This window comes from Perna viridis, chromosome 5 (genome assembly GCF_037379345.1).
Source record: "Perna viridis isolate PV_CMFRI_1.1 ecotype Kerala chromosome 5, ASM3737934v1, whole genome shotgun sequence".
In the NCBI taxonomy this organism is placed as follows: domain Eukaryota; kingdom Metazoa; phylum Mollusca; class Bivalvia; order Mytilida; family Mytilidae; genus Perna; species Perna viridis.
This window is the reverse complement of record NC_142449.1, coordinates 23,214,537-23,238,845: the sequence shown is the minus strand read 5'-3', so window position 1 is coordinate 23,238,845 and position 24,309 is coordinate 23,214,537. Positions and strand designations below refer to the sequence as shown.

At 31.8% G+C, this 24,309-nt stretch overlaps 2 protein-coding genes across 6 annotated transcripts in view; one reads left to right on the top strand and one right to left on the bottom strand.

Annotated features, from left to right (window-relative positions):
• Positions 1-2,792: 2,792 nt before the first annotated feature.
• Positions 2,793-24,309, bottom strand: part of LOC148616566 (putative ATP-dependent RNA helicase DHX35) — a 133,861-nt gene continuing 112,344 nt past the window's right edge. Inside the window, exons 23-25 of one of the 2 annotated variants that reach the window (XM_088583720.1) lie at positions 6,856-7,009; positions 4,619-4,730; positions 2,793-4,198 (exon numbers count right to left, since the gene is read on the bottom strand). In XM_088583720.1, the coding sequence (XP_088439846.1) occupies positions 4,157-4,198; positions 4,619-4,730; positions 6,856-7,009 (308 nt within the window). In that variant the 3' untranslated portion in view covers positions 2,793-4,156. Of the gene's footprint in view, positions 4,199-4,618; positions 4,731-6,855; positions 7,010-13,108; positions 13,139-24,309 lie in introns of those variants that run through there. The other variant, XM_088583722.1, reaches the window with a different exon arrangement.
• Positions 9,320-24,309, top strand: part of LOC148616567 (putative G protein-coupled receptor B0563.6) — a 63,931-nt gene continuing 48,941 nt past the window's right edge. Inside the window, exons 1-2 of one of the 4 annotated variants that reach the window (XM_088583728.1) lie at positions 9,320-9,407; positions 13,559-13,597. The gene's annotated coding sequence lies outside the window, so the exon portion shown is untranslated. Of the gene's footprint in view, positions 9,408-13,451; positions 13,598-19,760; positions 19,907-24,309 lie in introns of those variants that run through there. The other 3 variants (XM_088583731.1, XM_088583733.1, XM_088583732.1) reach the window with 3 other exon arrangements.

Below are 24,309 nucleotides of genomic sequence, written 5' to 3'. Positions count from 1 at the left end.
GTGCACGTCTACCCGACTCCTAACCTCCAGAAATATGGTTGGCGAAGGTACCAAATGTATCGTAACTCCTCCAGGTTTGTTGAAACCTAACTGAAAACCGATGTACACTTAGAAAATAGGATCAGTCAGTCTGTCCATAATTGTTCCATAAGTGTCTTGCTCGAACATCACCTCTAAATCACAGTTTTCGGTTTCAGAAGTTTTTACCTCGCACAATATTTTATACTATTGAAGTGGCTTCGCACAACAGTCAATGTACTTCAGGAAAATCAACAAATTAAATAAGGAGCATCGAGCTATAACTTGCTAATTTTTACCAAAGTTTTGCACAAAATTAACAAAACTTCCCAACAAAAGAGGGGACAAAGCATGAACACCCAGATCCGCTAGAAACGGTGGACACTTGAACTTGTATATAAGAAAGTTTTGCTTGATGGTTTGTATCTTAATATCTTCTCATTTGTTAACGACTTTGGAATCCATTTCTTTCCGTTAATTTTTTTTATATCGAAGGGGTGCATACTCGTTATACGTGTAACTATAATATTTATTTATTAAAACTACAGGCAATAACAATATAGCAAATTAATAAATTATAGAAAAAAAAACATTCGGTTCTTTAACGATGAAAGAGGACAGCAGAACACAAAACACACAAAAAAAACCAACATGACACAAGCTCACAAGAAATTAAATAGAAAGCTCGAACCAGGGACTTTATATTACACTAATATACACTCCCTGCTTGAACTTACAGTAGTGAGAAGTGTGAACCAGGGAATTTATATTACACTAATATACACTCCCTGCTTGAACTTACAGTAATGAGAAGCGTGAACCAGGGACTTTATATTACACTAATATACACTCCCTGCTTGAACTTACAGTAATGAGAAGCGTGAACCAGGTCCAATAGAAAGTTTTCTTTTTTTTTTTTTTTGTTTGATATAAACAGATAAATTGAAATCGCCATTTATATGTCTCGTGTGTTACCCCAAAATGTGAGAAAGGGCGTAATTGGTTCCTATTGGAATACCGGCTGTTTTCACACGAATGTCTAGACCAAGTCATACCAATATATTACCCATTAAAAACAAAATATCTCTTTAACAATAGCTTGGTTATGTAACATACTTTTTACTTGTTTATACATTTGTAGATGTCCGGATTTTATTGAAACTTGTTAAATGGAATACGTATTTTCAACTCCTTGTGAAGTAGGGTTGAAAATAACAAATACTGTTGGACTAAGACACCAAATCAAAACATAGAAAAATACAAATCTTTCAAAAATGCAAATTTTGGTACGCATTTTGCTGCATAACAGCAGATCTTAAAGATCGCGTTGCGGTCTTGATAGCTGTATAGGATTGCAATAACAGATATCAGCTGCAAGTACGTAGTCTTTTAAAAGTACCTTGGGATAACGGTTTGAAATTGCAAGCTATATTTACTGTGTGCACAATAGCTTGTGAGTTTAGGTAGCCTTATTCATGGAGGATTCAGTCAAAATAAGGTAGGGGCCTGGGGCCACTTAGACCTTCAAGACAGAACAAATTTAAAGGAAAGTAAATGAAATGAATGAAAACTGTCCCTTAAAGCAGAAAATTGCATACAAGCTATTAATATTTTACACAACTTGAGAATTGATACAATATGTCAGGTCGGTATAAAGGCATTACTAAAGGAAATCAATTTAAACTTTTGTAGAATATTGTTTAAAAATATTAAAGATGCGCAGTTCCTGTTTTGGAGTTTAATCAGAATGCTTTTTGGAGTCTTGCAAATTATGGGCTTTGTAATCTCTAACATTCAGTGAGTATTTCTCAACGTTTTTCTAACGATAGTTGTTCGTTATTTTCATCATTTATGGTTACTTGTACAGATTTCGTTGCGGTCTTGATAGATTACTTGTGCATACAGGTTAGTTGAATACCTTTTATTGCTACAAATTAGCTCTCATTAAAAAAAGCTAGTTTTCCTATAAAAGGGCGAATAGAAATATTTTGATCACTTTCTGAAAGAGTGATCAAGGGAACCAAGGTTATAGCGGTAATCAAAAGAACGCAATCCAGGACGCGGATTTTTTATTGTAATATTAAAAAAACCCTAAAATTTCCATTACAGATCTGTTGAGCATTTTCCCACCAATTATCCCCCCTTGAAAGAGTCTTTATACAATTAATGATTGTATTTTTATCACACATTCTTTTAAGTCAAATATTCTTTTAAAATAATTCAAACATACTGTTTTTACACCATTTTAAACATTATTAGTTCATTTAAAATATATATGTCTGTATGATTTTTTAAGATGACAGAAAAGAATACTGAGTGTAACAAGTATGATATACCTTAAAGACCACTTCCCTTATCTGAACCGATAGATTCTTATTTTACATTGGCAGATCCAGAGAGGGGTGTAGGGAGTTGGCACCCCCTTTTTACTGGAAAATTTGTCATTCTCATATGAAAAATGACAAAAAAATGGCAAATAATGTCGTACACCCCCTTTTTTCTGAGGAATCCTGGCTGGCAACCTTCCTAGGCATTTTAAAAGTGTCTGGATCCACCCCTGTGTTACACTCTCTTAGATTGTATAATTTAGATTTTGAATTTGCAAGCTAAAATTATGTTAAAAGTGTGTTCTTGTACATTACTTACTTTTTATTGAACAATCTAGGAAAAGCCATGAATTTTGGCATGATAGGACAACACTCATGCAGTTACCCCACCTTTTTTTGCATTCATTTTTAGCCATGAATATCGACCTGATAGAAAATACCCCACCGTTTTTGCATTCATTTTTAGCCATGAATATTGGCCTGATAGGAAATATTCCACCTTTTTGCATCCCTTTTTAGCCATGAATATTGGCCTGATAGAAAATACCCCACCTTTTTTTGCATTCATTTTTAGCCATGAATATAGGCCTGGTAGGAAATATCCCACCTTTTCGCATTCCTTTTTAGCCATGAAAATTGGCCGGATAGGAAAAACATTCATACAGTTACCCAACGTTTTTAGCCACAAATATTGGCCTGATAGGAAACACATTCATACAGTTACCCTACCTTTTTGCATTCATTTTTAGCAATAAATATTGGCCTGATATGAAAAACATTCATACAGTTACCCCACCTTTTTGCATTTCTTTTTAGCCACAAATATTGGCCTGATAGGAAACACATTCATACAGTTACCCCACCTTTTTGCATTCCTTTTTAGCCACGAATATTGGCCTGATAGGAAACACATTCATACAGTTACCCCACCATTCCTTTTTAGCCACGAATATTGGCCTGATAGGAAACACATTCATATAGTTACCCCACCATTCCTTTTTAGCCACGAATATTGGCCTGATAGGAAACACATTCATACAGTTACCCCACCTTTCCTTTTTAGCTGTAGTGAACCTCTCCATATAATGTCTTCTAGGTCGATCTGCTTACCAAACAGAAATTACCTTCAATCTGGTCTTCTTGACAATAATATCTCCAAACAACATCTTCACATTTTTAACACTCATGTCAACTTTTGTTGATCACACCGCAACTTTTATAACTTACAACTAACAACTAAACAATTAAAGAACCCTCATACAACAAATAGGAATCTATATATAAAATATATACATGTACCGGTATACATTTAAGCTTTCTCCATGTCAGTCTGGCTGTATGACCCATCCCTGTAACATCTATTCAGAAAATTTAGGTAAAGTCCCTAAAATTCTAAATAAACAATGTCATTAAAAAATAAACAATGTATTTATTATACCCCATTTTTGTCTAGGAATTACCTTTAATCAGGACCTCATCATGCAAACCCAACATTACCATTTGTAATAAAACGATTGGATCTGAATCCAAAATAGCAACAAATTGTCTTTTTCATAATAAAACACATATTATTGCCAGTAATTTATTGTTGACAATTCAATAACATTTTCCAGTTATTCCAAATTTGATGTCTTTGAAATAACCAGAATGGTGTCACTTTCATGACATCCTGCTACGGATTGGAGTATTAAAATTCCATTGCAGGATTCCGGTTGATTATCCATGATCTGCTCTGATTGAGTCTAAATATCCAATGCATGAGTACCAGGAAACGTATGTCTGTTCACAGATCTATAAGTACATGTGTACTATCAAGTGTCTGGTTTCAACCTCTTAATAGCTAACTCATTTTCCTGCAATAAATAAATAGCACATTAGTTTCTAATGCAGCTCTTTTAGGCAACATAATAAAAATATTACACATTCATATTGGTCTTATTTTTGACTTTTGACATCTACAATTCAGGTCAGCAAATAAAGGTTATAAAAGAGACATATATGAAATTTTAAGACATTCTGATATATTTCATCATATTTAAGAATTACACCAAACTGATACTGATTGATTGGGGTTTAATGTCCGAGCAGCAATATTTCAGCTATATTCAGACAATCCAAAGTAATATTCACAATACATGTGCATAAGCACACTAAGTACACACTGACAACATATAAACAACCCAATGCAAAAAATGATACATACTACACAAGTTAGCCTTGTCTATTGAGTAATATTGAGACACATTTTTGCATCTTTGACGATGGTAACTTACGGTTCCAGTCTGGTAGAAATGTGGGGCCAGTTCACACAACCATTCTGGTTTAATGACAGTTATATCTCTCATGTAGTCTTTATTTGTCTGTATCACCTCATTGAATACGACCCTGAAATTATACAACAAAGGGGTATGTTCAATTTATATCAACTTTGACCATGAAAATAAACTCGCCCAAATCAATCTGAATTTTGCCTAATATTAGTATAGTGTGCCATAATGTTGACAGGAAAACCTTCTCTGCAGTTCATCAATGCATCGTGGAAAACCTAATTCAAAACAGAGCCAGATTGGAGAAATTAACACTAGATTTAAACATTACACATTTCTTAGCTGTAGATTTTGGCAAAATGGGTTGACAACTTAAAAGTTCAAACTATTTACAGGTATTGTATCCAAGTATCTATTGTTTGTTGTGGTTAATATGTCTGTATCAAATGTCACTAGTAAACCTCCAAATTTCATTAAAAAAAATTAAGTTGAATAGAAATTACACAATTTTTTTTTCAAATAAATGTTGTAACATCTTGTATTTTTTTTGTCTTGGTAAAGTTGTCTTTTTTTTTTTTACACCAAAATATACAGAAAAGTCTTTTAATGAGTTAACTTAAATTTACACTATGTAACAGGTCCAGAAACTGGTATAAAGAGAAATACATCTTTTCAAACAATTAAGACAACACATTTTTAAGTAATGCAACAAAATTTCAAATTGACATAAAAGCAGCACACGGCTTTTGTTTCTAGATAAGCAGGGTTCTTTACAGAAGTGGATCTAAGGTTTTAGATTAGGGGTGATATTAACATTATAGATAATTGTCAAGTTGAGCATGGCTTAACATTTTTTAGCATAAATATTGTGTAAAATCACAACATTTTTAAGCAAAATATGAATACATTTTCCCCCAATAATAGGACTGATCTTAAACTTGTTTAAGATAAAAAAAAAAAAAAAAAAAAAAAACTCATGCAAAAATACACATTTTTTCAATTTTAATTTTATGGAGGTGGGGCAAAATTAGGAAAATCTATAAATTAAAAATATTAGGCATAGACTGACATTAGATATTAATTAATGAACTTTGTAAAGATAAAGTACAAAATAATAAGTAATCTATAATTCCTGTAATTTTTCAACTATCCAAGAATAATCTATTTTTTTAAATAAAGAAACAATTTGTGATAGCTAGGACTGAGTTAGTCACATATATTTCTTTGTCATAATGTGAACAAAATGGTGGAAGGGGACAAATATTACCTATAGTGCAGACTCATCTAAAAGAAAGGACTGAAGTTATTTTTTAATTATAAATCTACCAATAAGAACTGTCTCAAAAGTTATTACTCAGAACAGTTTGGTTTCATTTCACTGAAAAATACCACCTTACATCTATCACTATAGGTCACTATTTCCAGCCAATATTTTTTTCCACTTTAAGACATGATTGGTGTGGGACAACCTTCAACCCAAACTAATTCATTAGCTTCCATAGATCTCAAATCATTAAAGACATATACTGAATGAATTTTAATTATCAAGAAAATTACCCCCTAAAATGGACATTTCACCTTCCACATGAATCTTGTGCAAACTTGACATTGAGATAGAATTTATCTCTATGGGCACCACTGTGGTAAACATCCTGTATATCAGCCATGCACAACACAAATTCATCATCAAAACTCATTACAATACAGACACAAATCAGTGATGCACAAATTGATTTGATATCAAAGTTCAGGGTCAAAGGTCACCAACCATGGTATGTAACCCTCATGCCAAATATCAAAAACCTACATCAAAGGCCTATAAAAAGTAACAGCCTGGTACTATTTGTTACGGACAGACGGACAGTCTGATCACATTTTGTGTGGGGCCCTGATCAGTAGTTAACCTGTCTACTACTGATATACACCTTACGCCTTTTCAAATTAATCTTGATTTCCTCTAACATCAGCAAATAATGAGTTTGAGATTTATTTTAAATTTTAATTGTTTTGTCTTAATACACCCAAAATTTTCAACTTTAAAACAATTTTTTTTTTATGGTTTGAATTGAAATCACCCCCCTTAACATGATTGGTGTGGGACAACCTTCCATCCAAGTGGGTTTTCTAGTGACAGGACAGATATGGGGTAACTCCTCAGTCAATTGGATTTATAGAGACAAGTCGGATGCTGGACAACACTTCATGTGGATTTCTGGAGACAAGAAAAATATTGAACAACTTACCATTCAGGTGGGTTTTCTGTAGACAGCACAGATGTCGGATGAATATGTAACTTGTGGTCATCTCTAACAGTCTTGTAAACTCCTGTGTAGTGGAACTTAGCTGCATTGGCAAAGAATCCAGCAGTAATACATCTTCTTAGAGAGTCTGCATCCTCTGAAAGTAAAACAAACTGTGATATATAGTAAACAGTGTAATACAAATTCACAAAACACAGTCTACAGTCAATGCACTCAGTCAAAAACTAGGAAAACTTAAAAGTGCAATGCTCAATAAACTGATACCCCTTGCACCCCCATTTGATAACATGCACTTTTTAACCTCCAAATCAGTTTGGATCAACATTTAAAATAGGCGATGCACAATGGAATTATGTTATAAAGATTCTGTGAACGTTACATTAAATTCCATTCAGTGTTATAGGATGAGTTGTGGAAAAGATGGCAAATTTTTTGCTTCGCTATACGCCCAATGTCCCCAGTATAAGAAAAGACAATCAGATCAAAATCTTATAGACAGTGTTTCAGTCTCCTTTAAAATGTGTCTAAGATCTAATAACCGCTGACTATCCACGACAGTTATGGTTTCATGGAAACAAATTTGTGGTTTTCTTGAGTTGGCCGAACTAAGAAACTAGGATGATTTGATGCTGTGAATGTTTTCTTTGACCTTCAAATTTATTAAAACTACTAAATAGATCCATGCAACAAGTTTGATAAAATGTTAATGAGTGATATCAGATTCAGTCCTTTGAATTAGAATGTCAAAAGGCAATATTGAATGAGCATTGACAGTTACTACAAAATGTTGAACCCTACAATATGCTTAGAATACCCTGACTCAAACAATTTTGTCAAATAAAATGGTGCAGTAAACAAGAAGATGATAACCAGTAACCAGGAAAGGGGAGACACAGAACAAGTCTTCATGCAAAAGCAATGCTGTGAAAGTACTTTAATTCATGGATACCAATTTTCATGGATAAGGGAAGAAACACAAGTTTGTGGATTCTTGAATTCACGGTTTTCAGTACAAACATCAATGGAAATATCCTTTTCATTGGGAACCAAATTTCACAGATTGACCTACCCATGAAAATCACGAAAATTGGTACCCACCAAACAATAGTACTTTCACAGTATACCAAATATCTAAGCATTCACTCCAATAAAAGCTGTTGAAATCTAGTACAGAAAATTGTAACTGATAAATGGATATGGATTGACAGTTGGACAAGGTACCAGTAACTGCAATATATATAGCAACCCACTCATTAAAGCCCCTCTCTACTGAGTGGCTATATAATATATCAATTACATGTAAATCACATACTAGTACTTTTTGTGAAATCAATTGGTAGATTATGCTATTTACCTTTTACTTTTTTATTTCTATTCTATGGTAAGATAAAGGTAAAAGGTAGATTTCAGAATTAAAATGTAAACAACTTAACAACCCTGTTTATCTAAAAATGAAATGCTGTCTAGGTCTGGTTAATTTTGAAGGAAAAAATGGACCAAAACACTCAGTTAATGAGTTCATTTTTTCTACCAAAATCAAGATCAAAAACTTCGGTATTGTGGAATGGTTTACAAAATATAATGTATTTACTTTACTTTATATGAAGAAAAATATAATGATAGAAATAGATATAGATTTTCAACTTTAAATAGCAATGTTTTGTAAATATCAAAAAACTATCAAACATAGCTTTGATAATTTAGCTTTCAAGCACGAACTTCTAACACATATGTCTATTGACATTTAAACATATGGAGTATGTAATTCAAATATTACACAACTGTTCACAACATGTTGACTTCTACCCAACTCAAAAGGAAAGGAAAATACAGTATGCATATATAATTACACCCCAATTAAAATCATGGTCAATATTCGAATGTCAAGTACCTATATCAATTTGTTTGTTTGGGAATATACCAATATACTGGTGTGGTTCAATCGAATGGGAAAATGAAATGGAATTGATAACATGATATTACTATAGAAAGAGCATATAACATGACTTTTTTCAAAAACTAAGTTTTTAGAAAAAGATGAAACCATGGAAAGAACAGTGATATAAAAACAAAATCAAAAAGGCATATCTCACTTATAAAAAATAACAGTATAAACTGTATGTCTCTCATAGGGCAAGAATCCTATGCATGCTTAGTTGCAAATGCTATGTGGAATGCTTTATTTATTGAGTAGGAATCCAGAACCCTAACACCCTTCAATTAAAATTATTTAAAAATCAAGACTATAGCATAAAAGAAAACACAAACAAATTCAATAATAATAAAATCAGTAGTTGAACTGGACAACTCGAAGTAATTCCTAACAAAACCAGATTTGTGCTCCATTCCAATAAGTGAGTACTTATTTTTGGTACAACCTGAATCCTTTTTTTCACCAATCACCCTTTACAATAACTAATTTATTAGAATCTGAGTCATTAATATTATGTAATTGTGGCATTTAAATTTACAACTCTCTGTACCTTTACTATTTAACCATACCAATATAGGAATTTATATACAGCACAACATTGGTAAGAATTCATTTTATTTCTATCTTCATATATACACATGCATACTGTTTGATAAGTTAGTAGATAATTTCTCCATTTTTATTCTTAAAGATTACAACCCTATTTTTTCAATATTAATAAGACATGCAAGATTTTCTTTGTATCTGGTAACTACATGTATACAACCTAAAAAACCAAATTTGATAATTATTATGTAAAATTTAATAAAAGGGAAATAACTTTGGAAATATTACAATGATACTACCAGTGGCACTAACAGTCATCATATTCTTTGTAGATGCAAGTTCTTTGTGTTTTGTAACCAAATATTATAATCCAATGAAACATTGTGGAGATATTTTAATAGTTTTTTTTTTCAAAGTACAACCAAATGACCCGTTTTTAAGATTGTTATCCCATTTATACAATAATAAATCTGTCTTTATATTGATTAGGAAAAACAATATGATTAAAATTTCATAAATGTATTACCTTAATCTAAAGGTGTGGAGAGTAATTTCATTTACTTTATGGTATGAACTGATTGAACTACATTTAGAGAGTACAGCTCTTCCATAACTGTATTTTATTAAAGCATCATAAAAGGGTAAAATATTTTAAACATCTTTGATCCACAGCTCAACCTAAAATTTTTTTGAAAGACTAATAGATAATAAGAAATAAATTACACTGGTGAGTGTGAAATCTTAAATAGGTATAAGCCTTCGTAACAATCAGGCAATGCATCATCAGAAGACACCATCCATTTTAAAAGTGGAACTTCACCTGAATTTCAGAATAATAATCACTTTGTTAATCAACTATACATGTATTCACCTTACAAGGTAATTCATAGGATCATTTTTTTCTCAAAATGAAAAAAATTCCAACTAGTCAAGCAGACCAGTTTTTCTAAAACTGAATTAGCCTGGAAATGAAGTTAACTAGCCCTTTTGATAAGTTGAACAGAAATGCAGATTCCAGATTAGGTGGCCTAGTCGGCAATCTCTGTTTGACATTGTCTTGTCTGAGGGGGAATGAAAAAATGCTTATCTCGACCTCTGCAAAATGTCTTCTTATTGACCCTAATATAACAAAATCACTCCCTCAAGTGGAATTCTGACATAAACATTAATTTGTCTTCAAATTTTGCCAGACTATTGTAAAAAGTTGTCAGTAAAATAAAAACATTTCATTTTATAAGATGTAATGATAAAAAATGCAAAACCCATCTTTGAGATAACTTGCTCTGTTTGAATAAGGAAATGGTTGGTCTTGACATTTTCACAAAGCAGATCTACATAGATACTAAACGGGTTCTCACAATTTTAATTTCAATTTAAAGCCCTATTTGATTTCACCACAATTGAATTGTCACAACATCCTAGCAAAAATTTCAGAATTTTCATTTGAAATTGAGGAATTTTTAAAAGAATAGGTAGTTGTCTCACAAAATGTTATCATTTGATAAGAAATTTAATTTAGATTTTAGAACAGATTCAAATGTCGAAAAAATAGTTATTATTCCAATGTGCACCAACATTTATTTTTTATCTTCAATATTAAACTATGAAATACATTGCACTGATTGTATCAAAATTACTCTCTTCTGATAAAATACTGTGAAACCTTCACAGAACAAAAATATCTAGGAAGTTGTTTGTTTGTTTAAAGCAGGTGTATCGTTCATATAGGGTTAAATCAACAAGAAACTAATTAGAAGAATAGAGGGAGAGAAACCACATGATTAATATGTGGCTAATATAATTGAAAGAAAAAGACAGACTGATAATTTGACAAATAAAAGAAGAAAGAAATATTTCAGGTCATGTCAGGAATTTGAACCACAAAAAATTTGGGAAAAAAAGCCCCTAAAAACCAATTGGGTGCTCCCTATATAACACAGCTGGTAGCAGATTTCTTGTTTTTTAAAGTTTGGTTAAATAGGTGACTGGTTTATTCAGAGACAAGCTAAGAGAGGTTACTAGTTTGTCAAGGGATATGTCTACACAGGTTACTGGTTTGTTCAGGGATATGTCTAGACAGGTTACTGATTTGTCCAGGGACATATGTTTAGAAAGGTTAATAGTTTGTCCAGGGATATATTTAGACAGGTTACTGGTTTGTCCAGGGATATGTCTAGACAGGTTACTGATTTGTCCAAGGATATATTTAGATAGGTTACTAGTTTGTCCAGGGATATGTCTGGACAGGTTACTTATTAGTCCAGTGATATGTCTAGACAGGTTACTGGTTAGTCCAGGGATATGTCTATACAGGTTACTGGTTAGTCCAGGGATATGTCTAGACAGGTTACTGGCAGGTTACTGATTAGTGCAGGGATATGGCTAGACAGGTTACTGGTTTCTCCAGGGATATGTCTAGACAGGTTACTTATTAGTCCAGTGATATGTCTAGACAGGTTACTGGTTTCTCCAGGGATATGTCTAGACAGGTTACTTATTAGTTCAGTGATATATTTAGACAGGTTACTGGTTTGTCCAGGGATATGTTAAGACAGGTTACTGGTTTGTCAAGGGATATGTCTAGATAGGTTACTGGTTTCTCCAGTGATATGTCTAGACAGGTTACTGGTTAGTCCAGGGATATGTCTATACAGGTTACTGGTTTGTCCAGGGATATGTTAAGACAGGTTACTGGTTTGTCCAGGGATATGTCTAGACAGGTTACTGGTTTGTCCAGGGATATGTCTAGACAGGTTACTGATTTGTCCAGGGATATGGTAAGACAGGTTACTGGTTCGTCCAGAGATATATTTAGATAGGTTACTGGTTAAAATAACCTGTGTATTAAGAGTTTGATTACACAGAAACTAGTTCATGGTTGGAATAGACAGGTTGTATGTTTATTCAGGGTTGTATCAGATAGGTTACCTGCTAATTTTTAGGAATAAGGAAGAATACTAGTTTATTTTTTTCTAGTGGATAACACAGTACAAGACAAGTCCTAAACAGTGTACTTTTTTTTTAATAGAAGCACCATGCATTTACTAAACTTCTACAACCAGTTGGGAAATAATTGATCTTTTAATTTATTATTTTCTGAGAAGTTAGAAACTCTCATTAGGCAAAACAACCTTATTTTGGGGGAAATTAAAGGCTAACAGTATCACTGAGGTTGGATTAGATGGGATACTTGTCTACTCAGAGTTGAATTGACAGGTTTCGATGTACATAGTGGTCACTTTATTGTTGTTCTAAAAAAAATTCTTTGTGGAAATTTTTAGAAAAAGAGGTGGGGTCCACAATGTGTTCTTGCTACAAAGACAAATGAAATACACACAAAAAAACACAAAAAATTATGTACATTTACATTTTCAAATTTTTTACTCATAACTGCTTAAAATATTGCTATGGATGGAGCAGTACCAATCTGACGGAACAATTGGTAATGAATTCCACACTGGAACACTCCTGTAAATTATCATGTGCCGCCATTTTCTAGTTTAATAGATATTCATAGACCTTATATATTCAGTTTTTACAGATGGTCTATTTTGACATTATCCTATTTTAAAAAGATTCAAATCTTTAACTTGTCAAGTTGGGTCAAAATAGTCAAACACAGCTGTGACATTAATAAGAAAATTGTACTTCCTAAACCTAGATACATCATATTATTCCTCAGCTAAAGTAAATGATTATCACACCTTTTGAAGAGGTACAAAAATAGGGGGAAATAATTAAAAATATTCCACCTACCATTTAAATGTCCATACTGATAGCCCTATACTAAAATAAACAATAGAAGGAGAGTATCAAAATGATGCTTTAACAATACATATAAAAAAATTTCAAAAAGAATATACTTTAATTTTTTAATTGAATTGGGGAACTTTAAAAAATTGTCAAAAATGACCTCACATGTAGAAGTCCAGTGTCACAGGCCACTTCATAGTATGAATTGTTTTTCTTACCTACCAGTGTGATGCAAGGCTGATTAACTGTTGACAATTTGATGTTTGTTGTGTAAACGGTGACACCTAATGGCCACCCTCTTCCCAGATCCTATGGTCAAGCGTCATTGATAAATGTTTAATTACAGAGGAAACGAGAGACTGGTCACGTCAAAGATTTAACTTAAAGACTGACCACCCGTGGGTTCATATCATAACTAATTTGGCACTGTATAGGAAAGTTTGTCATTTGCAGGAAAGGCCTTGAGTAAGAAGCACACAAGATTTCGGAAAAGTAAGTAATACTAATAATTATCTTATTACATACCAGCAATTTACTATGTTATGTACTAAGTGTCCATAGAAACTGAATCAACAATGTCATTTCAAATTAAGACAATTTTACAAGGATTTTTTCTTTTTTTAATTTTTATATACTTTTATCAACTATGAGTCCATAAGTTATTCTTTACAATTTTCACCCCAAGGATTTCACTTATTTGTGTCAACATTAAGTAATCTCACACAGATATGAAGCACCTTAGTTTGTATTGGTACTGCAAGTCAGAGAGTTTGAATGGCTGGGGTAGTTTCTTTTTTAATTACTAGTGTATTTACCTATTTGTTTAGTTTCAGGACAGAAGCAAAAATATAGCAAAATATTTTGTCCTTCCAAAGAAAAAAGGGGGGTGATTCTTGTATGGACTTTGCGTAAATAAAAATAAAATCTGAAGGGTTTAAAGTTAGTTGCCCGAACAGCATCAAATATGGCCTTTCAAAAACATACTCTTCTGATTGGTTGACATTTTTTCATTTATCATTTCATATAATTAAACTTTCATATGTTGTTTGTTTATTTCCTAGTTAAATCCAATCAAATTTTGATGATATCACCCATATTTTCCCCTTTTAGACCCTTCTTTTTAAAAAGGATGGGGCAAAAACATCCAAAAACTATGGGGCACTCGACTAATTCCTAGGAAATTATGTGTAAAATCTCAGAATGATTGTTCAAAACTCAAGTTATTGTAAAAAAAAAAACAATAGTTAACAGATGCCGACAATGTGAAACAATTTTTCAAACGAAAAAATAGCTTGTGGTCATAAAAAAAGAGGTTATGTTTAACAGAGATAAGCCAAGATCAGAATGATCAATTTTACGAAGCTCTTTTTTTCCCTCCGAATTATAAATATCAGTTTTCCTTAGCCATAATATATCACACTAACACACATTAATCTAAAGACAGAAGCCAATGAAAGGTGTTTCTCATCTGTAATACATGAATCAGGGTTATATAATCTAATATAATGTCAGCAGAATCCAACAAAACATCTAAATTAAGTTCTCTGGTCAAGGAAGCTTAGCAACAGATTTATCACATTCAAAACCATAACACTGAAATACAGATTCCTACTGGTGCACCTGTTCCATGCTCCCTGGGTTTAGTGGAGGCCGTTGCTCATTTTCTTTTTTTGCTTTGTATGCATTATTTTGGTAGATAGACCTAGGCATAACTATTTAAATGCAAAAGGGATCTGAAAAAAGTCAGTCTTCTCCAAAAGTAGCCCCCTTCATAAAGAATTAGCTGTATACAATATTCATATTTTCTGCACAGTTCTTAGCAGGAGTTGTATAAAAGCTGGAATACTTATGCAGATGAATTAAGCATAAAGGAACCTATTAAAATGTTGTGCAACTCATTTTCATCAAAATAAAAGAAATGAATGCAGCAACATGGAAAAATGTGTAACTAATTTAATTATTTTGGTAATTTAATGCTCTTTGTTGTGTGTGTCTGTTTTCAATGTCCAGTTTTTGTTCCTGGATTACATTCTTCTGATTTCCACCAGAGTTTTGGTTCCCTTGATTACTCTTTCCTAATGTGTTTTATCAAAATATTTATTATTCTCACTATAATTGCCATGATATATCAAACTGACTGTGATGTCGCCACTAAACAGAATTAAGTCAGTTTTGAATGTCTGGACAGAACATTAAATCTCACCCCAAAGGGTTTATAGTGATATTTCCTGTCTTGACCTCAAAACCAGGGTTATTCTGTATTTATCCTGCAACTAGGTTTTCAATCTAATTCAAATTAGACATATCATTTGTTCCATTCAGTCACTGCATGTAGGATCTAACAACACTCCATTCTACTTTCTGTTCCAATGACCTTTTCAGAATCCTTGAGTTTTTTTCCTTGGAATAATGCTTTCAAAATCATGAAAGATGAATTCCAATTGGCTGATCAAAAGGTTATCAGAACAGAAAGTAGAATGGAGTGTTGTTAGATTCTACATGCAATGACTGAATGGAACAATTGATAGGTCTAATTTTAATTAGAAAACTAGGTTTTCTCCTGTACAAATACATGGTGTTAATTAAACTATTGCTATATCTGTATAGCAAAATAATACATCCTGTTTACCTTCCTGGCAACACCTAATGAAGAAACATAGTAACAGTTTTATGGTGCTTCCAAAAATGTCAATGTTCAAGAGATGGCCTAATTTGATATGATTTATCTACTTGCTTTCTGCATATAATTCAAATTATATGATATTTCAAACCTGATAAAAAGGACCCTAAGGAAGTAATCTAATCAGTGAAATTAACTGTCCTATTAATTAGTTCCTTCTTATCAGTTATGAGGCAAATACTACCTCCTATCCATCTGATTCCTCTATGATCTTTGTTACTCTTCTGCCAAACAATCAAATAAATGATTGAAATTCAAAAGGTATACATATTGTATCATGTACAGCTCCATCTAAAATTCATGCATAATTTTTAATTTTGTGAATATGTGTATGTGTGGGCCTGGATTTTAATTTATTTTCCATCCACTTATAAAACAATCTCACCAATGTTAATTTACCATACTTTACAGCAAGAGGTGATTAATTTGACTAGTTTGTGAATGTAAATGTTTTTTTCACCATCTTATGAGATGTAAAAAGTCAACTTCATTTAAACCTTGATACAACCAAATAGAGCTAGTTTGTTATCAAAAGCTATCAAAGTATTGCCTTGGTAGATAGACCTAGGCATAACTATTTAAATGCAAAAGGGATCTGAAAAAAGTCAGTCTTCTCCAAAAGTAGCCCCCTTCATAAAGAATTAGCTGTATACAATATTCATATTTTCTGCACAGTTCTTGGCAGGAGTTGTATAAAAGCTGGAATACTTATGCAGATGAATTAAGCATAAAGGAACCTATTAAAATGTTGTGCAACTCATTTTCATCAAAATAAAAGAAATGAATGCAGCAACATGGAAAAATGTGTAACTAATTTACAAGTTAACAACACATTAAGGGGTGATAAATCATTATATCTACATCTAAAATAGAGGGGATAGCCAGCAGGTTGTTGTTAATACAGAGAATAAAATTGGAGTTTTCTGGCCATAAAGTGTGTGGAAATAGGACCCAATCCTCAAAATAACTAAACAATAAACTCTAAAACGAGCACATGGATAAACCAAAATATACTTTCAGAGTTGTAAGTGCCTCTTAAGATATTTAATGACTACCTTCAATATATAAATGCACACATGAGTTTAATTTACCTAGCACGACTCCTTGGGTAATGAATATGGTTATAATTGTCAAATAATTACAATCAAGTACTGGCCATTACGAGGGTCAATATTAAATTTGATAACAATGGGTGCTGATTGGTCCTTATCAAGAGTTTATTGGTCTAGAGGAGTCATTGTTGATCTCTTCAGTTAATCAATAAAGAAAGATCATGTTTTTGGTGTAATTGGGTACATTAGTTCCAAATGACCAAACCAAAACCACTGGATTTGACCTAGTTCTAAGACACAAATAGAGGACACCACTTTACTACTATTCATAGTGATCATGATATTTACAGACAACATTCATAAATAAAAGATGTTACAAAAATAACAAAAGAAAAAGCAAGAAAAGCAACATATGTTTTCAGGGGTTCAAATAAATGTGTGTTTGAGGTAAAGAGCCCTCAATTTTGACCTATGACCTTACACCTAGGTCTTTGACCTTCAACCCATTACAATGACACTTTACTGATGACTTGATGTTTTAACAAAGAGAACCATTGATTTCAAAGTTGGAAAAGTCCTTGACCTTTCATTCTCGAAAGTAAACGTGAACCCCTGGTTTTTCCTATGTTTTCCATGTCTTTATATGCTTTCTTACTGAAAGGTATTGGTATTTCACATAATCTTGGGAATAAAAAAAATTTTGACTTGGTTTTATAATTAAAATAATCACATATTTACTGGTCCTAAACAGGTGTTTCTATATGTTTTACGATATATGAAAACATATATTGCAATACATTTTCCTGCTATACATAATAAATGTTATTTGAACAGTCCTGATGTATTAATTATTAGATATATGGCAAGCCAAAGTGGACAAAAATCAATATTTTGTAATATTACAATTCCTGATCTAGTAATATTATAAAATATCACACATTTTGTAATATTACAAATTGAATTTGTACATGTAATATTAGAAAATGAATTTGTAATATTTGAAAATGAAATGAATTTGTAATATTAGAGAATAAATTTGTAATATTAGAAAATGAATTTGTAATATTAGAAAATGAATTTATAATATTAGAAAATAAGTCACATTTTTTAATATTACAAACTGATTTTCTATTAATAAAAAATCGTCATTGAACAAATCCATTTTCTAATATTAGAAAATCAATTTCTAATATTCAAAAATAGTTTTTTTTTGAATTTTTAATATTAAAAAATGAAATGATTTTTTAATATTGAAAAAGTGTTTTGTGATAAAAGAAATCTAATTTGTAATATTAGGAAATGAATTTGTAATATTAAAAATATCATTTTTTAATATTAGAATATGCTCATATTTGTCCACTTTGGCTTTCCATATAGATGCCTATCTTTGCATAAGGGAGCACCCATTTGATTTATAAGTACATCCTGGATATTTTTTAACCAAACAACATGGTACTGCCTTTTTATTTCAAATTTGATCCTAGCCCTAGTTTTAACAGACCCATGCTTACTGCCTATTACTGAATTTGACTCCAAAACAGAAAATGTTAGTTACAAAGTTAATGAATTCTGGAAATGTCCTGTGCATTTTAATTTCCTTTATTTTTACATTCATATTTTAATTACTGCTCATATTTATTGGTATAAAAGTTTTTTTTGTGCCTGAATGATGAGAAAATCTTTATATATAGTTCCATGAATCAAACCTAAATCAGACAGTCAACTTTGAAACACACAGTTTCTTTAGTGTTTGCTTTGGTTGTGCTGTTCATTGTTTTTATCCCCAGTGTTCTCCCATTATATCCCTGTTCTCCCATTATATCCTGTTCTCCCATTATATCACTGTTCTCCCATTATATCCTGTTCTCCAATTATATCCTGTTCTTCCATTATATCAGTGTTCTCTCATTATATCCCTGTTCTCCCATTATATCCTGTTCTCCCATTATATCACTGTTCTCCCATTATATCCTGTTCTCCTATTATATCCTGTTCTCCCATTATATCAGTGTTCTCTCATTATATCCCTGTTCTCCCATTATATCCTGTTCTCCCATTTTATCCCTGTTCTCCCATTATATTGCTGTTCTCCTGTTATATCACTGTACTATGATTTCTTAGGTCTGTGCTGTCAGTAATTAATTTTAGATTGGAAGAACTATGGGCACTGTACTATAATTTTGGAGAAAGGCTATAAGAGCTGTGCTATTTAAAAATTAATGGGTGAACACTGTATCCCAATTTTATTGACTCTGTCTCTGAGTTCCTCTTTTTCCACTTTTGGATGCTGCTTCCACTGTGTTGATTTAAATTTGATTTAGTCTAATATTTACAAAATGTAAGTGGTTTTGGGGGGGATCATGTATTGTCAAGTCTCATTGTTGAAGGATGCTAAAATTATCTTGAAGAAGCACCAGTGAACTCAAACATCTTTTGACATCATAATTCAGTTCATTGTTAAAAGTGGGAATTAAAATCCCGGTGAACAGGTAATAGTTTTCAATGACTTAGATAGGGCTGATAACTTACAATAACTTAGGTAAACATTAAAAACTATTTTGAACACTGGTACATCCTGTTGTTGCATAGCAGTTTCCTAAGCACTTAACATACATATACATGTACTAGGCAGAAAAAAACTACAAAACATTAAAAAGAGTTATAAACTTCTTACATGGCATACTCATTACCTTTGCCAAATTTCTAATTTCTTAACTACAGTTTAATTAAACGCAAAACATTGACGTAACGAGGTACTGTCAGAATTAACTTAGCACTAACGTATCTCTGCCATCACATGTAAATCATTCAATTTCACCCGTTATTTAATTTCATGGATAACCCATCGGTAATATGGCATATAATTACATGTTCTTATCTGGTTTAGATAAAGATTAATTAAACTAATAAACACTTATTTACTTCATCAATCACCTTGCTCAGACCTAATTGATATCTACTAGGTTTCGGAGAGTGATACCATCTTTAAGGAAAGCTAGTATAGCTTCTAACGTCTGTTTGGTTATTGGATGTATCTGGTATATGTCAAAATAAATCTTCATAAATTGGGTGAGTTGCTTATTACACTTTTTGTCAAACTAGGTTAATATACTGCAAATGTGGGTTAATTCACTGGAGTCATTTACCCTGAGTTTAATTAAAAGTATATACTAATTTTTAAATAATCCCCTTGAAAAAGTACTAAATTTTAGAAAAAGAATTATTGTAAGTAAATTACTATGGTCATAAAATATGCAAAGTTTTTGAAAGAAGGGAAAACAATGGATTCAATATAAACATAATCTCATTGGCAGGCATATACTACTGCAAGGCAGGGTTACTTTTGCTAGTGTAAAATTTTGTGATTTTAAAGCAAAATACAAAAATTTTGGGGTATCTAATTTTGTAAGATGCTTTGTGGTGCAATAAGTGTTTACATCCAAAATAAAGATTTTGCAGAATACTTTTTGAACTTTTTTTGACAGACTGCTAAAAAATGCCAAAATTAGCACCCCAGCATAAATTACCCTGCTTAAACAAATCCCTGAATGAATAATTAATATTCCAATTGCAATATTTAAATTTGTAGTATATTGCAATTTCAATTTTTGCATTGATTTTGTTTTAATGTTATATGGCAGATATTTCATGCATATCAGGACAAGAATGTCTGATCAATCATACAGACCCTGCTTTGAACAAGTCAAACTTTTTATGTGCTAACTCACATGAGCAACAGCCTACATGTCAGCAAGTAATCTTACTCTTGACACATTATTCTGACCCTTGACACATTATTCTGACCCTTGACACATTATTCTGACCATTGACACATTATATTGACCCTGGACACATCATTCTGACTCTCAACAACCTGCAATAACTTTTTCTCTGATTTGTCACATGCTGAGCTGAAAAGCATTGAATACCAATTGTAAAATCTTTGGTACAACTCTGCGATCAAACCAGCATCCCACAGTCCATATTACTACCACAAGACCAAAATAGTTTTTAACTGATTTAAGAAAAAGCTAACTGAGATTAACATATTTTGTCACTCCTGCATCTCATAGACTAACTACCCTTAAAATAGTTTCTGGTCATGGTAGAATATACACTTGTAAATGCAGTTTTAAAGAAAAAGGCTAGTATGTTATTCTTCTCCCAAACCAAACTTTGAATAAGTGAAGATTACATGGATTTACTGTATCCTTCTTGTAAGATTTTCAAGAGTGAAATTTGCACATTCTTGAAAATCTTACAAAAAGGATACAGAATCCTTTATGTCTGACAAAACCATGAGTAATAAGCAGTTACAACCTAAGGTAGATTTAGAAAAGGGTATTGGGTATGGTAAGCTTGGACCCTTCTTAAAATTGGCTTTAAATAAGGGTTTTAACAATAAAACAGGAAAAGCAATGTGCAAATTGATTTTAGTAACACACTAAATCAGCAAGGCCAATCTTAAACACCCATATTTTCATTTTCAATGAAGTAGGAAAAATAATCAAGAATAGCTTTCTGTAAATTGTTTTCCCTTGATCAGTTCAGTAACCTGTACAACCTTCCACTTCAAAGCCTGGATTAACCCCTGAATACCAGTAATGTGAGAACACAACATGGAATGGCATGAGTCCAGGATTCTTTTCTAAATGTTATCAAAAAAGGATACAAATAGTCCATCAAAATATCACCAATACATGTACAATTGATACACCCAAATACTGACCTTCATACTGATCTGCACCAACAAAGGAAAAATGCATCCAAATTCATAAACAAAAATATACACAATGAAACATAGTTTTCACAAATTCTAGAAAAACTGACAACCTGTGTAAAGCACGTTCAAAGGCAGCTTCCTTCCATTATGTTTTGAAACTATAAACTGTATGCTTGCTTAACTGAACAAAACAGGTTCTTAATGTACAGCTTTAACTCGCTCAAAAAAAAAAAGCAACATTTTCCAAAAATTTGTATGATAATTGTCTTTCAATGCCTGGATGTAATTGTGATGAAATGGCACCAGTGGTATATTTTGAATGGTATGCTATTAACACCTTGAAAAATATTCAATGAAAAAGAATGCTCCTTCTCTTGTATTGAGTGTGCAATCTTATTGAGTATCTTATAAGAATACACTATGTGATGAAAGAAACTCATACCTATATAGAAGTATTCAACATCTTGATTTTTTTTACTGTATAAGAACTGAATGCTCCTTCTTTTGAATAAGAAGTATCTTTTGAGAATATGCTGTGAGATGGGAGAAAAGCTAATCCTAAAAATAGGTCATACTTTGAGATTTATGTGGTGAACTATGATGGTCCTTCTTTGAGCTCAGGTTTTAAATGTTATCTAGGAACTTAATCAATCTGAATTGATCTTAAAAAATGATAGTTGGAAAAGTTCTTTTCATGTGACTTTTTAAAAGACCCATGAAAGAAGTTTTCAAGCTCATTAAAAAAGGCTTTTTAACTACCTATTAAAAAACATAAATTATTATACAAACAGAAGCAGGATTATAAAATTAATTAGTTATAGAGTATCATATATAAAAGTGAAAATTATTGCTGTTAACACTGTTTTTAATGTTTTATATTGTATATTATCTTAGAATGTTTTGATCTTGTCTAATCAGTTTTTTGTTTAACTGTGTGTGTGTTTTAGTGTTGGGGCCTAAGGGAAGATTAGCTTGTAAACTAACTGTGTAACCCTCTCGAAATAAAGACTTTATTCTTATTATTATTATTATTATAATAATTATTATTATAAAACATTATTTTTTCAAATTTTCAGAAAAACCTACCGAGTAGGTTAAACAAAATTACAATCAACGATTTTTCTATTAATAAAACGTCACACACTATGAACTAAAGTAGTCGGGGAACACACTATGAACTAATGTAGTCGGAGAACACACTTATGAACTAATGTAGTCTGAGAACACACTTATGAACTAATGTAGTTGGGGAACACACTATGAACTAATGTAGTCGAAGAACACACTTATAAACTAATGTAGTCGGAGAACACACTATGAACTAATGCAGTCAGAGAACACACTTATGAACTAATGTAGTCGGAGAACACACTTATAAACTAATGTAGTCGGAGAACATACTTATGAACTAATGTAGTCAGGGAACACACTATGAACTAATGTAGTCGGGGGAACACACTTATGAACTAATGTAGTCAGGGAACACACTATGAACTAATGTAGTCGGAGAACACACTTATGAACAAATGTAGTCAGAGAATTTTAAGAATAACTTGTAAAAGTTTCCCTTCGAGGGGTTTGGATACTCAAGTAGAAATCAGATAAGAGGTTTTAATCCTGACAAAGAAGCATATACATAATACCCTGCAACTTGAAACAAAACACTCCCAAATCTTGATAAATTTAGAAAAATAAACCATTTCTTAAAGATAATTAGACATTTGGTATCTTATTGCTACACCTTATTTCCGATCAGAAGATTGTTCCATTATTCACCTTTTGACTTAGATGAATTTTTAAAGTTTAAAAAAAATCAAAAACTATGCAAAATAAGAAATATGCAAGTTGCAGGTGCGAGATGTATTATCCAGAATTTCTGGAATTACAAACATACTAAAACATCAAAAGAATGTAAAAAAACTGATATTTAAACAAATCTTATTTAACGGCATCATTTCCAGCTAAGTAGCCATAACTGACATCACCAGATAAGCTGTGCTATCTGAAGTTTAATTATGTAACTCCTGTTAACACACAGACCTAATGCTCCATAAAGATTGAGAACAGAATTAAACTGTTGATTAAAAATACTTGATGAACTATAAATTGCATACCTGTGATTTACAGATTTAAAAAAAAATATATAATTTTACAAAAAAAAAATCTTAATTTGATGATACTCTCTTACCACTCCTTGAATATCAGCACTAAATTTACATTAATTTGCAATAAATCATAAAAAAATAATCTAAATATGTAAGGTTGGAAATGACCCTCCCTAAATTCCAAATTCAATCTTTGGCAAAAATATTAAAGGATCTGTTCATCTACTGAAATAGTTATAAGTGCAGAAATTATTAGGCCTAAATTAAAAATAATTTGTTTGTTGTTCCCCTATATTTACTCGTAGAAAAGGCCAATACAAAAAGTCATTTGCAAAACAATATTTTCATCTTCTTTCTCCTTTCTACCTTTTGATTTAAATCTCTAGCCATCAGTGTTTTTTTCAAACCTGTTTATGGGTTGAGAAATACACAATTTTGTTCTAAAAATGTGTCCAATGTAATTTAGTGTGACCACAAAACCTACCACATATTTGCTTAAGAAGAAATAACTCAAAATGGTAGGGGGGTAAAATTTTTATGTTATCATTTTCACCTTCTGACATTTATGACAAAACTAGCAAAAATAATATCACAACGCAAAAAAATTCTAACAGACACTAAGATCTTCCTTTGTAGTCCTCCAA